The sequence below is a fragment of the Pteronotus mesoamericanus genome, unplaced genomic scaffold, assembly GCF_021234165.1.
Source record: "Pteronotus mesoamericanus isolate MK-2021 breed Mesoamerican mustached bat unplaced genomic scaffold, CSHL_Meso_final contig_25, whole genome shotgun sequence".
NCBI classification, from domain to species: domain Eukaryota; kingdom Metazoa; phylum Chordata; class Mammalia; order Chiroptera; family Mormoopidae; genus Pteronotus; species Pteronotus mesoamericanus.
In genome coordinates, this window is record NW_026555105.1 from 23,207,127 (window position 1) to 23,219,165 (window position 12,039).

Consider the following 12,039-nt stretch of genomic DNA (forward strand, 5'->3'; position numbering starts at 1 on the left):
TTGATTTGAGGGAGAGAGAGAGAGAGAGAGAGAGAGAGAGACAGAGAGAGAGAGATACTGATTTGTTGTTCTACTTATTTCTGTATCCATTGGTTGATTGTTGTATGTGCCCTGACTGGGGATAAAACCTACAACCTTAGAGTGTTGAGACAACATTGTAACCAACTGAGCTACCAGGTAGGGGCCTAGTTAACTAACCTACCTAGCCACTTATCTTCCTTCCTTCCTCCCTTCCTTCTTTTCTTTTTAAGATTTTATTTATTTATTTAGAGAGAGAGGAAGGGAGGAAGAAAGAGAGAGAGAGAAATATCAATTGATTCCTCTCTCACGCCACAAGCTGGGGACCTGGCCTGCAACTCAGGCATGTGCCCTGAAGGGAATCGAACCGGAGATCTTTGGGTTTGCAGGACACCGCCCAACCCACTGAACTACACTAGTCAGGGCTAACTTTATAATTAGGCTTAACAACAGAAAGGTTTATCTAAATCTTTTTCAAAGAATTTTGAATATCTGAAGACAGAGAACCTTCCCAGCTACATGGTCCCTCTTAAGTGACTATGGAATCCCACTTCTTTGGTTTCCAGATGAATTAGGAAGATAAATTCTGTGGATTCTTAATCTCTCACTTTTATATTTGGTTTCTGGTATTAAGGAAGGGAAGAGAGAACATTAAAAAGAATACATGGAGCATTTTTATTAGACACTTCTATGAACTTCTCACCATGTGGCATGGGGAGAGAAAAATATACAAAACACGGTACCTATCTTCAGGAAACCTTACAATGTACAGTTGTAGAGATAACAGCATTCTTATACAAAAATAATCATACGTTAATACAGAATTACTCCCTGATGTATGTAGTACAAACCGTAAGTAATATAGGAACACAGTACTTGTAGGGAGGAAAAAAAAAAAAGGAAAAGAAAAGAGAAAAAATGAAATAGAAAACAGTACTTGTAGGGAGAAATCAATAGCAAAGCTTGGGGAGGAGGCAGGACTTTCTCCCTGCCTGGAGGGGAGGACAGCATTTGGACAGAAAGCACCAACTTCTCATCTCTTCTTTACTATTTCAGTAGCTGCTGCTGAATGCATACGTAACATAACAGTATGATTCTCCTGGACTCCTAATCACCCACTTCTGTGCAAAATACCTTCCAGAGCACTGCGTAAGAGTCCAATGAGAGAAGTCTGGGAGTTTAAAGTCTAGCAAAGAGATAAAGTATTATCACCCAAATATCAAAAAGCATTTCCCAGTATCTTGATGATGTCGTGAAAAAGTCTCAATTAGTTCTAAAAGAATGAACATGGACACGAAATGTTGATAGATACTATAAAAACAGAAATTACTCATAACCTTAAAAAATTACCCTTGTTGCCCTGGCTGGTGTGGCTCAGTCGACTGAGCAGCAACCTACAAAGCGAGAGGTCACTGGTTCGATTCCCAGACAGGGCACATGCCTGGTTTGTGGGGTAGGTCCCCAGTTGGGGGTGTGCAAGAGGCAACCGATCGAAGTCTCTCTTGCACATTGATGTTTCTCTCCCTCTTTCTCCCTCCCTTTCCCTCTTTCTAAAAGTAAAAATAAAAAATCTTTAATGAAAATAATTACCCTTGTACTACTTTCTGTGGATAACATTATTGGTTTATCACTGGTGATGGTGGTGGCCATGCACTTGCATCAAGTCATCCATAGCTGCCCACCTAGTTCCCAGTGACCAAAAGCTCACTGGAGTTAAGATTCAGGCAGCAGCCACAAAATAGACTCAAGGCATAACCAGTGCCTATACCTACTGCAACAGAATCTTGGCTGGATGTCTACCATCCTCTCATACACTGCTTGCCAATCTTCTTCACATCAGGATGCACTGGGGCAAATGGAGAACTCAGCTTGTGACTGGGAGCAACTAGTCTAGAAACTTTGGCTCCCCAATGCCATGAGAGCCCACCCGGGGACCAGTATTTCTGTATCACTAAACCATTCCCTGGCCCATCAGTGTGCCCCCAGCACATGGGTCAGAAAGCTCTGCTCTGACTACACACTTCTCTGGAGAGTCAGGCCCCTGTTTTTTCGTTTATTCTTGCTTATTTTCACAGGCCCCGCCTAAGGGCATCAACACAGGCCTCAGAACACTTACAAGTCACTGAAACCTCCTTGGGGTCTGTTATCACAGGCTTGTTCTCAGCTCACATTTCTACATGGAGTCAGAGCAATCTCAGCCAATTGGCAGAAACCTCCCAAACCGTAGGAAGAGTGGGTCTCTCTCCGGCCAGCTGAGTCTCTGGACCCAAGGGAACGAAGGCATGGAAGTATGGATGTGGTGGACCTGGCACAGCGGCCTGGGCACCCACAGAAAGCACAGACTCACCCCTGCTGCACCCGGAACAGTTCTGAGAATAGACCAGTTTCCTCAGATAAGCGATGGGATGCCTACGGCCCCCACCCACTTCTGCCTCACCCCTCGTGGGTGTCCCTCTGCAGGCCATTCCCTGCCAGCTGACCTATAAAAGCACTGCTTACCGTCTTCACAAAGTATAAACTATCTTCACTGTCCAGAGGCACGATCCTAGAAAAGAAAAGAGATGGGAGACAGTTATTACATTTACAATGTTCTCTTTTTTTCCAACTTGGCAGTAACCTAGATTTCTCTGAGGGATTTTCAAAACACTGGGTTACATGTATGCAGAATTCGAATGGAGGTCAGTTGGAGGGAGTAGGAGGGACTCAGGGTACAGGGTCTAAGCTGACCACAGCCAGTCACGGGCACAACCCCGGAATGATGCCACTGCCGGGTATGGAACTGTGAGGAGACAACCCATATCAGGAGTTACAGGTGGCCTTTCTTCTCTTTTTGCTTCTAAAACTTGCCCAAATGAGGACGCACCACACACACATACTTACCTTCCCTGATTATTCACAGCATGTATATGAAAAGTCATCTTGGAGCTGCAGACCCAAAATGAAACAAAACCAAAGTCAGTAGGCTCTTGCTGACGCCCAGGCTGGCACCCTCCCCAGATACGGGCTGCTGTGGCGCGCCTGTGCGGGGCCCTCGCAGCACCCCAGCCGAGTGAGAGGCCAGCATCTAACTCTAGCCACGGCCCTCTGGGGAGATTCTCAGGGCTGTCTTAGAGCAGGAGAAAACCATGCAACAGGACTATTGCCCACTGCAGACTGAGAGTGACTCTCTACGGGCCCGGGGCCTCCTGCCCCACAGCCTGACAAATGTCCTGATCCGCCTCCTCCTTCACCACTTTTAGGTCAAGCTGCCATCCCTGTTCGGGGTCCGAGCAGAGGCCAGGTACCTGTGTTCCTCTCAGGAGATGATTTGCTAACCTGATGCAGTTTGAGGGTGCTCAGTGAAGTGACCTTGTGGCGAGAAGGGAGTGGGGCTCTAGATGGAGGACAGCCCTGGAAGACTCTCCTCCCACTGCCCAGTGTTTTCTCTTTGTTCCTTTCTCCAGCAAAGGTGGTGCATCTAGGCCTTGGGATTGAGAGGTGGCCTGCCCTGGAAAGGCTGAGTGACTTAGGCAAGGCCCCAAGGAAAGGAGGAATGGAATGACGATGTCAGTCACGTCAGTGGTAACAGAGAAGACCGCACCTTGACAGCAGCTAATATTTACACACACACTCATTCTACAAGGTGAGGAGATGAGGAAATAGACGCATAAAGAGCTCCCTATCTGGTTCAAGGTCACACAACTGGAAAGCAAAGGAGCGTCCTCAAAACTTAGGTCACCAGGAAGACAGTCCAGGTCATTGCAAGGCTGTAAGGGAACAAATTCCCTCTCATGGCCAGAGTTACAAGCCCCAGAAGACCCAGAGGAAAGGAGGCCTGAAGTCTAAGTCTAAAACCTGCTCCAAAGAGATTTGGCTTTTTCCTCCACTTGTAGAGATGCAGAAATAGAATTCTGCTTGTCAGATCAACTGACTGACTTATCCTTCTAAGTGTTCCTTCTCATTACTCAGGGCTGTACACATAAGAAAACGTGAGGCATGGGGCTGCAATACCACAGGGCCCATAACAGAAGTGTCCGTAAAGAAACTCCTCAATATTGGTGTCTTCTGACTCCTTTGTTAAAAGTGCACCTAGGTGGTCCTCATATGGGACAGTGGGTTAAGTGGGCTGGGACCACAAAGAGATCCATTGTGATGTGTCAGGAGATATGTGATGGAAGGTCGCCAAGGAAGCCAAATTCTGGGAGTGTCTAGATCCTGAGACACAGCCAGGCTCAGGGTTTCTACATCTGAGAGGTAGATTTAAGCCCCGGGCAAGGGTCTACTAAGCAGTGACAGTCTTCACATGTCCAGGGCCCCTGACCCTGACACATCTCACCACTCATGTTCCCAGCTTCACCTTTCTAACCTCTGAACTACGTTTGTCAGGTGTCCAGTGGTTCCAGTACTGATCTGCCTCCCATTCCAGTGTGAGGACACGGCTTTCTCATACAGTTCCTCCATCTTTGGCTCTCTGACCTCTCAAAGCCCTGACCACGAAGATTCTCCTTCATATACTCAACTAATTTTACTGAACATTTCTCAAAGGGGAAAAGGAATATCAACTACAAGGGAGAAAAGGGTCTTTACGAAAACATTTAAAAAATTTCCTTATGTAGAAAATATCAGCCATTGCTTACCGTAGGGCTGCCTTAAACTGTACCAACTCAAAGGAATCTAACTCAGATCCCATGGTCTGCTCAGCTACCTCCTTGGCCTATAAACCAATAACAAACCAGAAACAATTAGCTTCCACAGCAAGAAAGTGTACACATCACTGTTAGAAACAGCCTTTCTAACATTTGGCCAGGAGAACACTGTGCCCCTCCCCTCTACGTGACTACTTTGTACACATCAATAGATTAAAGTGAAAAGATCATGTTAAGGGAAACAGGTGCCTGCTTTCTTCAGGCTGGGTTCACAGGAAACACTTTATTCAGGCAGGTGGGCACTGGAACCTGATCTGCCGGTGAGCTGTAACCAGCAGGGAAGGTGCCATTGTGAGGTCTGGAAATGTGCTTTTTCTTCCCCTCCCCCTGGGCCCTGGGGGAAGGGCTTCTACCCCAGGAGATTCTGCCCAATGCTAAGACTATTCCAATACCTAGAGTTACAAAAGATCCATTAAAAACAAAGGTGTGGCCCTGACTGGTGTGGAACAGTGGATTGAGCACTGGCCTGCAAACTGGAAGGTTGCAGGTTTGATTCCCCGTTAGGGCACATGCCTGGGTTTTGGGCCAGGTCTCCAGTTCGGGGTGTGAACGATCGATGTTTCTTTCCCTCTCTTTTCCCCTCCCTTCCCCTCTCTAAAATAAATAAATAAAATCTTTTTTTAAAAAAGGTGTGAAAACTGTGGTCTGCACCGAATTCAAGTTGACTGAGGAGGGGAGATGGCAAGGGGCTGGTGACTATGCTACAGTCTCTCTGCTATCTACATCATACACAACCTTTCCAATGTCAAATGGCTTCCTTCAGGAAAGGTCCTATTGGCATTGGGAGGCATCAAGCCGACTCTTCTCATCTCCTTACTGGGTCAGATATAGGAATCCAACTCAGCAGGGCAGGTTAACCGCAACAGCAAGGAAGGTAACGGTCAGAGAACGAGAACACATGTGCTTGTCTAGGAAAGGCAAGTCAGATTTTCTCATCTTTAGTTGTTTTCTTTTTTAAATACTCAATTATAGGAAACAAATTACGTAGCTCAAAAGAAACTTACCCAGTTTTATTAAAATTCACAGTAGAATTAAAGCTCTTTCTATATATTGTTTAACATTCAAAAGCCTATAAAACTATTAAGTAAAATAATATGCTACAGAATGATTTTTTTCTAACACAGATATCTATGAAGAAGTGCTGATTAGTTGTCATTCATAAGATAAGGGCGGCTTGGTCACAGGCATTACAGGCAGCGCAAGCTCAGTGCTTTAAAAGCGTCTCTGTCTGGTGCCAGCTCCACGGAGGCCCAAGCTCACACAAAACTGAGTATTACAAAGTGTCCAAAGTCAAAATAAAACAAAAATAACCCCCACCCAGATGGATAGGAAGTTTTACATTAAAATAACTTCTGAGGAAAGAGAAAGATGGTATTTAAATTACCTTTGTTAGACTGGAAGTTTTAGCATAACATGCAATGCCAGCCAAAACTGCCTCAATAACAGCAGCATATACCTGGGACAAGAGCCTACTTTTAAAAACAAAAAATACGGGTTAACTACAGCATTACAAGGTTTCATCAAAAGCTGCATGCACAAAAATGACATTCCCTAAGGGGCTGATTTTTAAATAGAATGGGAAGTGAAAAAATGGAATGCACTGATTTCTAAACCTTGTAAAAGCCACGTGCCCCATCCAATTTATACTCTTCTCTGTTAAACCATAAGAAGAGCCGGTTCTTCTTAATTCTGCTCAAAAGACCAATCTTCCTTGTTTGTAATCCAACAGAAGAAAACTATGAGGGTCCTTGAGGAGCAGCTACACAAGGACCCTAAATCTCTTCAGTGTTGTGATACAGACTTGCTGCTTTTCCAGGGACCAAGTGTGCCACACCCTCATGTCATCTCAGGACTGCTAAAGGCTGGCCGCCACTGGAACCTCAGGGTGGGAGACCTCGGGGGGCAAAAGAGACTGCTCTGGGGAGAAGATGGGCTGCACTTAAATTCACATTGACAGCTGCAGACCGCTTCCTAAGCAGCTTACCCCTTCTAGGGAACAGAGGCTGCTTCTTAGGGAAAGCATCTGCTCCCGCAGCGCTACTCTCACCGACCCTGCTCTTTCCTTCTGCCTTCTCACTTCCCAAAGTCATACGAAGGTTTTTTTCTTTGCCAGGCTGGGAGTACCCCCAAAGTCCCCAGAAAATTTAAGTCTGGCTGCCTTTCAGGCAGGGTTTCTCAATCTCAGCATTTTGGGACAGATAATTCTCCAGACACTGCCAAGTGTCCTGGTGGGGCGGGGGCCTGGTGGGAGTGGTACGGTAAAACTGCCCTTGGTTGAAAAGCCACAGCTTCAGGGAATGGAGACCCAGAATCTTATCAGGATAATTACAGAGAAAAGAGCCTCCTCCATGAGGCTTTTAAAGGCAAGGTGGTGACTGGCAAAGAAGTGATAGAACCTTACCCAAGAATATGTCTATTTTTTAATTTGAGAATATTGAAACAGGTCAAGGAAGGCGACAGGAGTTTTAAAGAAGGAATAAACATGGAAATGATCTTGTCTAATTCTCTCATCTTATAGAAGCAGGTGGAGGCAGAATAAGTTGTCCAAGGCCAGAGAAAATTAACGACAGACTCAGTCAGGTCGGTTCTCAGCTTGGCGCTTTTCTGCTGAGCCCCCTCGCATTGCCAATTTCCTCCATGGCTCCCTCACCACGCCCCGATGTTGTAGGTAAGAAATTTGGGTTGGGTAGAAAGAAAAGGAACAGAAAAAGTACCGATAACAAAGTGACAGCGCCAAGGATCAACATGTCCTGAAGACTGCTGGAGGGGGGCCAGCAGGGACACTGCCAGTGAGTTTGGTCGCTTCCAGGTAAAACCAGAACCCTCCATACCCCAACACTAAGGATGGAGCTTCATAGAGGACAAGGCCAAAGATTCATAAAGGTGCCCTTCCTCCCTCCCTCCCCAACCCAGCTGACCCAGCTTGATTCAAACATCACTGAGTATCAACATTGTTCAGGCCTCCCCCTGTCTGGCCTTCTCCCACACAAGCTCTCACAAAAACTCAATACAAAGCCACCTGGCTATTGACTCATAACACAGCCTGGATGAGAGGCCCGAGACCCACAACAAGGGAAGGGCCTGCTCTGTGCCTGGATGGTGCTGCTGTTGGGACATCACAAGGCCCAAGAGCTCAACCAGCTCTGTGATTCAGCAAATTCCCTGATGTGGGTCCAAGCACCCCTCAATACCAGTCCTTGAAGCTGGGCACCAATGGATTTGGGTTAGGCGAACTGGCTAAGGGTCCAGAATGAGGACACAGTGGAGTGGCTAAGTACAGCTGGCAAGGAAGCACAAGCAGGTACAAAGCGACTATACTATACATACCCATCGGTAGATCAGAATGTGGTTGACTTGTTGACAAAGTGAAGGAAACCCACCAAAAAATGTACATACACTATAATTACAGCTACACAAAACCTAAATGTATAATTTTTTAAAAACCCAGAAAGATACATATTAGGATACTACTGAGTAGTGCCAACGAGGAAGAATTATGGAGGATCTTACTTTCTTTCCTCTATTTTCCAAATTTTCTGTAGTGTGATTATATTACCTCTTAAGAAGAGGATGAGACACCAGAGATCTCTCTCTCCCTCTTCACATGAACACAGAGGAAAGACCATGTGAGGACACGGCGAGAAGGCAGTGGTCTGCAACTCAAGTAGAGGCCTCTCCAGAAACCACCCCTGCTGGCTCCTTGATCTTGGACTTCCAGCCTCCAGAATTGTGAGAAAATAAAGTTCTGGCCGTTCAAGCCACCCAATCTGTGAAATTTTGTTATGGCAGCTCAAGCAGACTAATATAAGAATTAATGAGGTAATTTCCTGTTTTTGATTTCCTACTGAATGTGGGGGGGGGGAGGTCAATATGAGGACCTTTCTAAGGCTGCACAGCCTGAGTTCAGATCCGAGCTCTGTTCCATAAGTCTGAGTGTCAAATCCAGAGTAAAAACTCCTCAGACCAGAGCAGGTTTCTCACAGATTCTCCCAAAGGGTTTCAGGATGTTTTATTTTTAGGAAAGGCTCCAACAAAAAACAGTTTGCAGAAAACATATTAAGAAGAGTAATGCTGTTTAAATGCATGAATGTGCAGGGAGGAAGTCCCTGAGTTCTGGAGACAGGAGCAGAAGGCAAAGCTGGCAGGGTCTTTCAGTCTGGACTCCCAGCTGATAGAAAGGGGCTGGGAACCTCCTAGGAAACTACACAACTCTGCTCACCTCATTAAGCAAATGTCCTACCCACTGCTGGTCTAAAAAGGAGGTAGACAGGACAGCCTGACTTCTGAGTAACTCAACTTTGAAAAAATAAAATAAAATAGGAATGAAGACTTACATTTGTTCAGTTTTCTTGGGCAACTTGTTGTCACCACCTGTGAAAGAAGACCTAATAAGAACATGAGAAGATCACAGGAGATGCAAACACTTCACAAGGAAGCTAAACTTTAATTTAAGTCAAAGGAGATGTCAAGAACTACATGTTTCCCCTTTGAAGTTAAATACTGTGCAAGCACAAGCGACAGCAAAACCAAGCTTCTCTCAATGTCCTCCTTGTCCTTCAACCCCGACACTGACTTTGACAACCTCCCCACTCAGCATCACCACTAAATCCCAGAGAAGACACAGAATCTTCGGCTCTGGAATGTTTTTGCTTTTAATTTTTTAAACTAGGAGGTTATTACAAGTAAGCAGGCTCAATTCTGCCTCTTCCCTAATTTCTGTAATTATGCAACCCAAATCATGCTTCCTTCCTGGCTCATGTAACGACATCCAGGAGAAAACCTGGTTTCTGACGTACTGTGGAGCAGTGCTGAGATCCCCCTTTCATTCTAGAGGTTCTTTTCAATGTCTCTTTGGATGCCTGCAGTTTTCGGTTACCCCAGTACGATGGGCAGCTTCAGTCAGCCTTTTTGATTGGCCCCACAGCCCTTGCTCCTGTGAATGTTTCCAGTTCTTGGGTACCTTTCCGCCACAGCCTTTCTTCACTTTCCTCACGAAGAGTTGGGCGGACACCTGGCTGAGTCACCCAAACGCCCAATGCAGTCCACACCTTCTGCTACCTCCAGCCTAGGACTTGTTCATCTTTGCCTTACTTCTGACATTGAGCACACAGTCTTACATGTGGTTAGACCTTGCATATACTGAACCAATAGTTTTTCCTCCTGAAATACATTCTGTGAGAAATGTGTTAAGCACATCAACCCTCCATTTGCAATCACAAAGGGAGTCTGGAGGCCTACATGTTGGGCATCATGAGCTTCTGAGCCAAGTAGTAAATCATGAGCCCACTTCTAGTTCATGAGAGGAGCTCTTCATTAAGTTGATAAGAAGGCAACTTAAAGGGACTTACCCAAGTAAGGAATGTGAGTACTTCCAAAAAAGTATGTTCTTGAACAAGCAAGGGGTCCCTTTGGTGAGACACACTGTACTACCTGGATGTCAGAAAAAAGTAAAAATAAAAAAGGAGCAGGGACTTAAGTGTGTACAACTAGAGAAACAAAAAGGGTATTAGTTAATGGAAATCAATTTTATTTGACTAATAGCTGATTTATTATTTTTTAAAGGCATAGGGGAAAAGATCATTTTTAATAGTTGTTTTTTCAAAGGTAACTTGTGTGTACGTGTTTGTTTATAACCCTGGCTATATGTGAGGTTGCCATTGGGTACTCAGTCAGCCCACGATGCTAAAAAAAAGCAAATGTGCTTGGGTTTTTACTGCCATTAATATTCAGTCCAGAACTTTCACAGTGAGGACCTTGGTCAACATGAAAGGCAGATATGGCGGGGGGAGGAGGCGGTAGCTACAAGTTCAGTAAAGGCAGCTGTTACTCAGGTCCCCACCTTCATTTGCATTTCATTTCTGCACATAGGCCTTGCAGAAGAGAAAATGCTGTTCTCTGGGTTTTAAACTTCTTATTGTTCTCCCTGTTTAGCTATTCATTTACAGAGATGTAATGGTATCTTTTTGTCTTTTGAAAACACAACGTCTATCTCATCAGGCTTCCTAGGAGAGCAGGTACAAAACACAAAAATGCTACTACTAAAGGAAATTAGAACAATATATAAACATTAGCTAAATGTGACACAAATATTTGTCCTTTCTGTTTTATTCCATTTGTTTAAGGAAGTCATGAGAGAATACATGACACTTTTTTCCTGTAATATTACAAATATTGTGATTTCAAGTTATAGAGTTGAGATAAGAACTTATTCTGATATATAATTCACTGCTGTTAATATGATCACTATTGCCAGTCTAAATTCATCCACAGCATTCATTTCTGTTACAGTGTTTTTGATTTCTGGCATTTCTTTTGATTCTATCTTAGCATTTCCATCTCTCTGCTTACATTATCCATCTGTTCTCACAGGTGGTCTACTTCTTTCATTAACATATTAATCGTAACTTCGAAATATGAGTCATATCTGAGTCTGGTTCTGATGGTTGCATTATTCTTTAGACTGTGCTTTTCTTGCCTTTAGTGTGCCTTGTAAATTTTTTTTGAAACCCAGACATGGCATATCAGGTAATAGGAAGTGAGGCAAATAGGTTTTGATGTTAAGGTTTTATGGTGATCTGAAAAGAAGTTGGGTTTTGTTTAATATTTTCTGTAGCTGCATCTCCCTGGGGCTTCAAATTCCTCTGGTTCATTGTATTGTCTCCCCTGTTGCCTGTGGGTTTCCATACGAATGCTTCCTCAGAGAGTCTGTACCCTCCCTTTACAAAGCAGCAAGATCCTGACAGCACATCCATTCATGTAGCCCCATCTCCCCTACTGGCTTGGAGATATATCTGGACTCTCAGTGCAGAGAGAATTGGGTCTCATGTTCTCCAAATCCAAATTTAAAAATAATACTGCCTATTACTCAGTTTTCTTGATTGTCAGACATTTTGAAAATACTCGAAATTCCATTAGAGTAGCACAGACATAATCATTAGAATCTCGTATTTCAGTCCATTGTTTCCCATATATACCATCAAATGCAAAACCCCTCGATAAAAGGATAGTGATCCTCAAGGTTTATGTCCTGAAACGTAACAGTCAAGACATAATAAACTTGACTTGGAATGACTGCGTTTTCAGGTAAATTTAAAATTCTTATTCTACTGACAATACTATTCTTAAAGACTTAAAGAGTTTGGTTTGTAAAAGTTTTTTTTTTAACCTTTTTTCTTCAAATATTTAACAAATATGATGCTTTCAAATAATACCTAGTACTTACATAAAAAGTTTCTAATCACTTCTTTTCACTCCAAAACAACTTCACATTCAAGGTTAAATCAACACGTAACTGGAAAAGGTTCCTTTTATCCAGCTCCCCTCTTCCCTGTTTGAT

At 44.1% G+C, this 12,039-nt stretch overlaps 1 protein-coding gene across 1 annotated transcript in view; it reads right to left on the reverse strand.

The window, feature by feature from the left end:
• Positions 1–12,039, reverse strand: part of DNAAF9 (dynein axonemal assembly factor 9) — a 120,556-nt gene that overhangs the window by 52,761 nt on the left and 55,756 nt on the right. Inside the window, exons 11-16 of the mRNA XM_054573974.1 lie at positions 10,052–10,133; positions 9,038–9,074; positions 6,088–6,175; positions 4,635–4,711; positions 2,899–2,943; positions 2,518–2,563 (exon numbers count right to left, since the gene is read on the reverse strand). Coding sequence (XP_054429949.1) covers positions 2,518–2,563; positions 2,899–2,943; positions 4,635–4,711; positions 6,088–6,175; positions 9,038–9,074; positions 10,052–10,133 — 375 coding nt within the window. The remainder of the gene's footprint in view (positions 1–2,517; positions 2,564–2,898; positions 2,944–4,634; positions 4,712–6,087; positions 6,176–9,037; positions 9,075–10,051; positions 10,134–12,039) is intronic.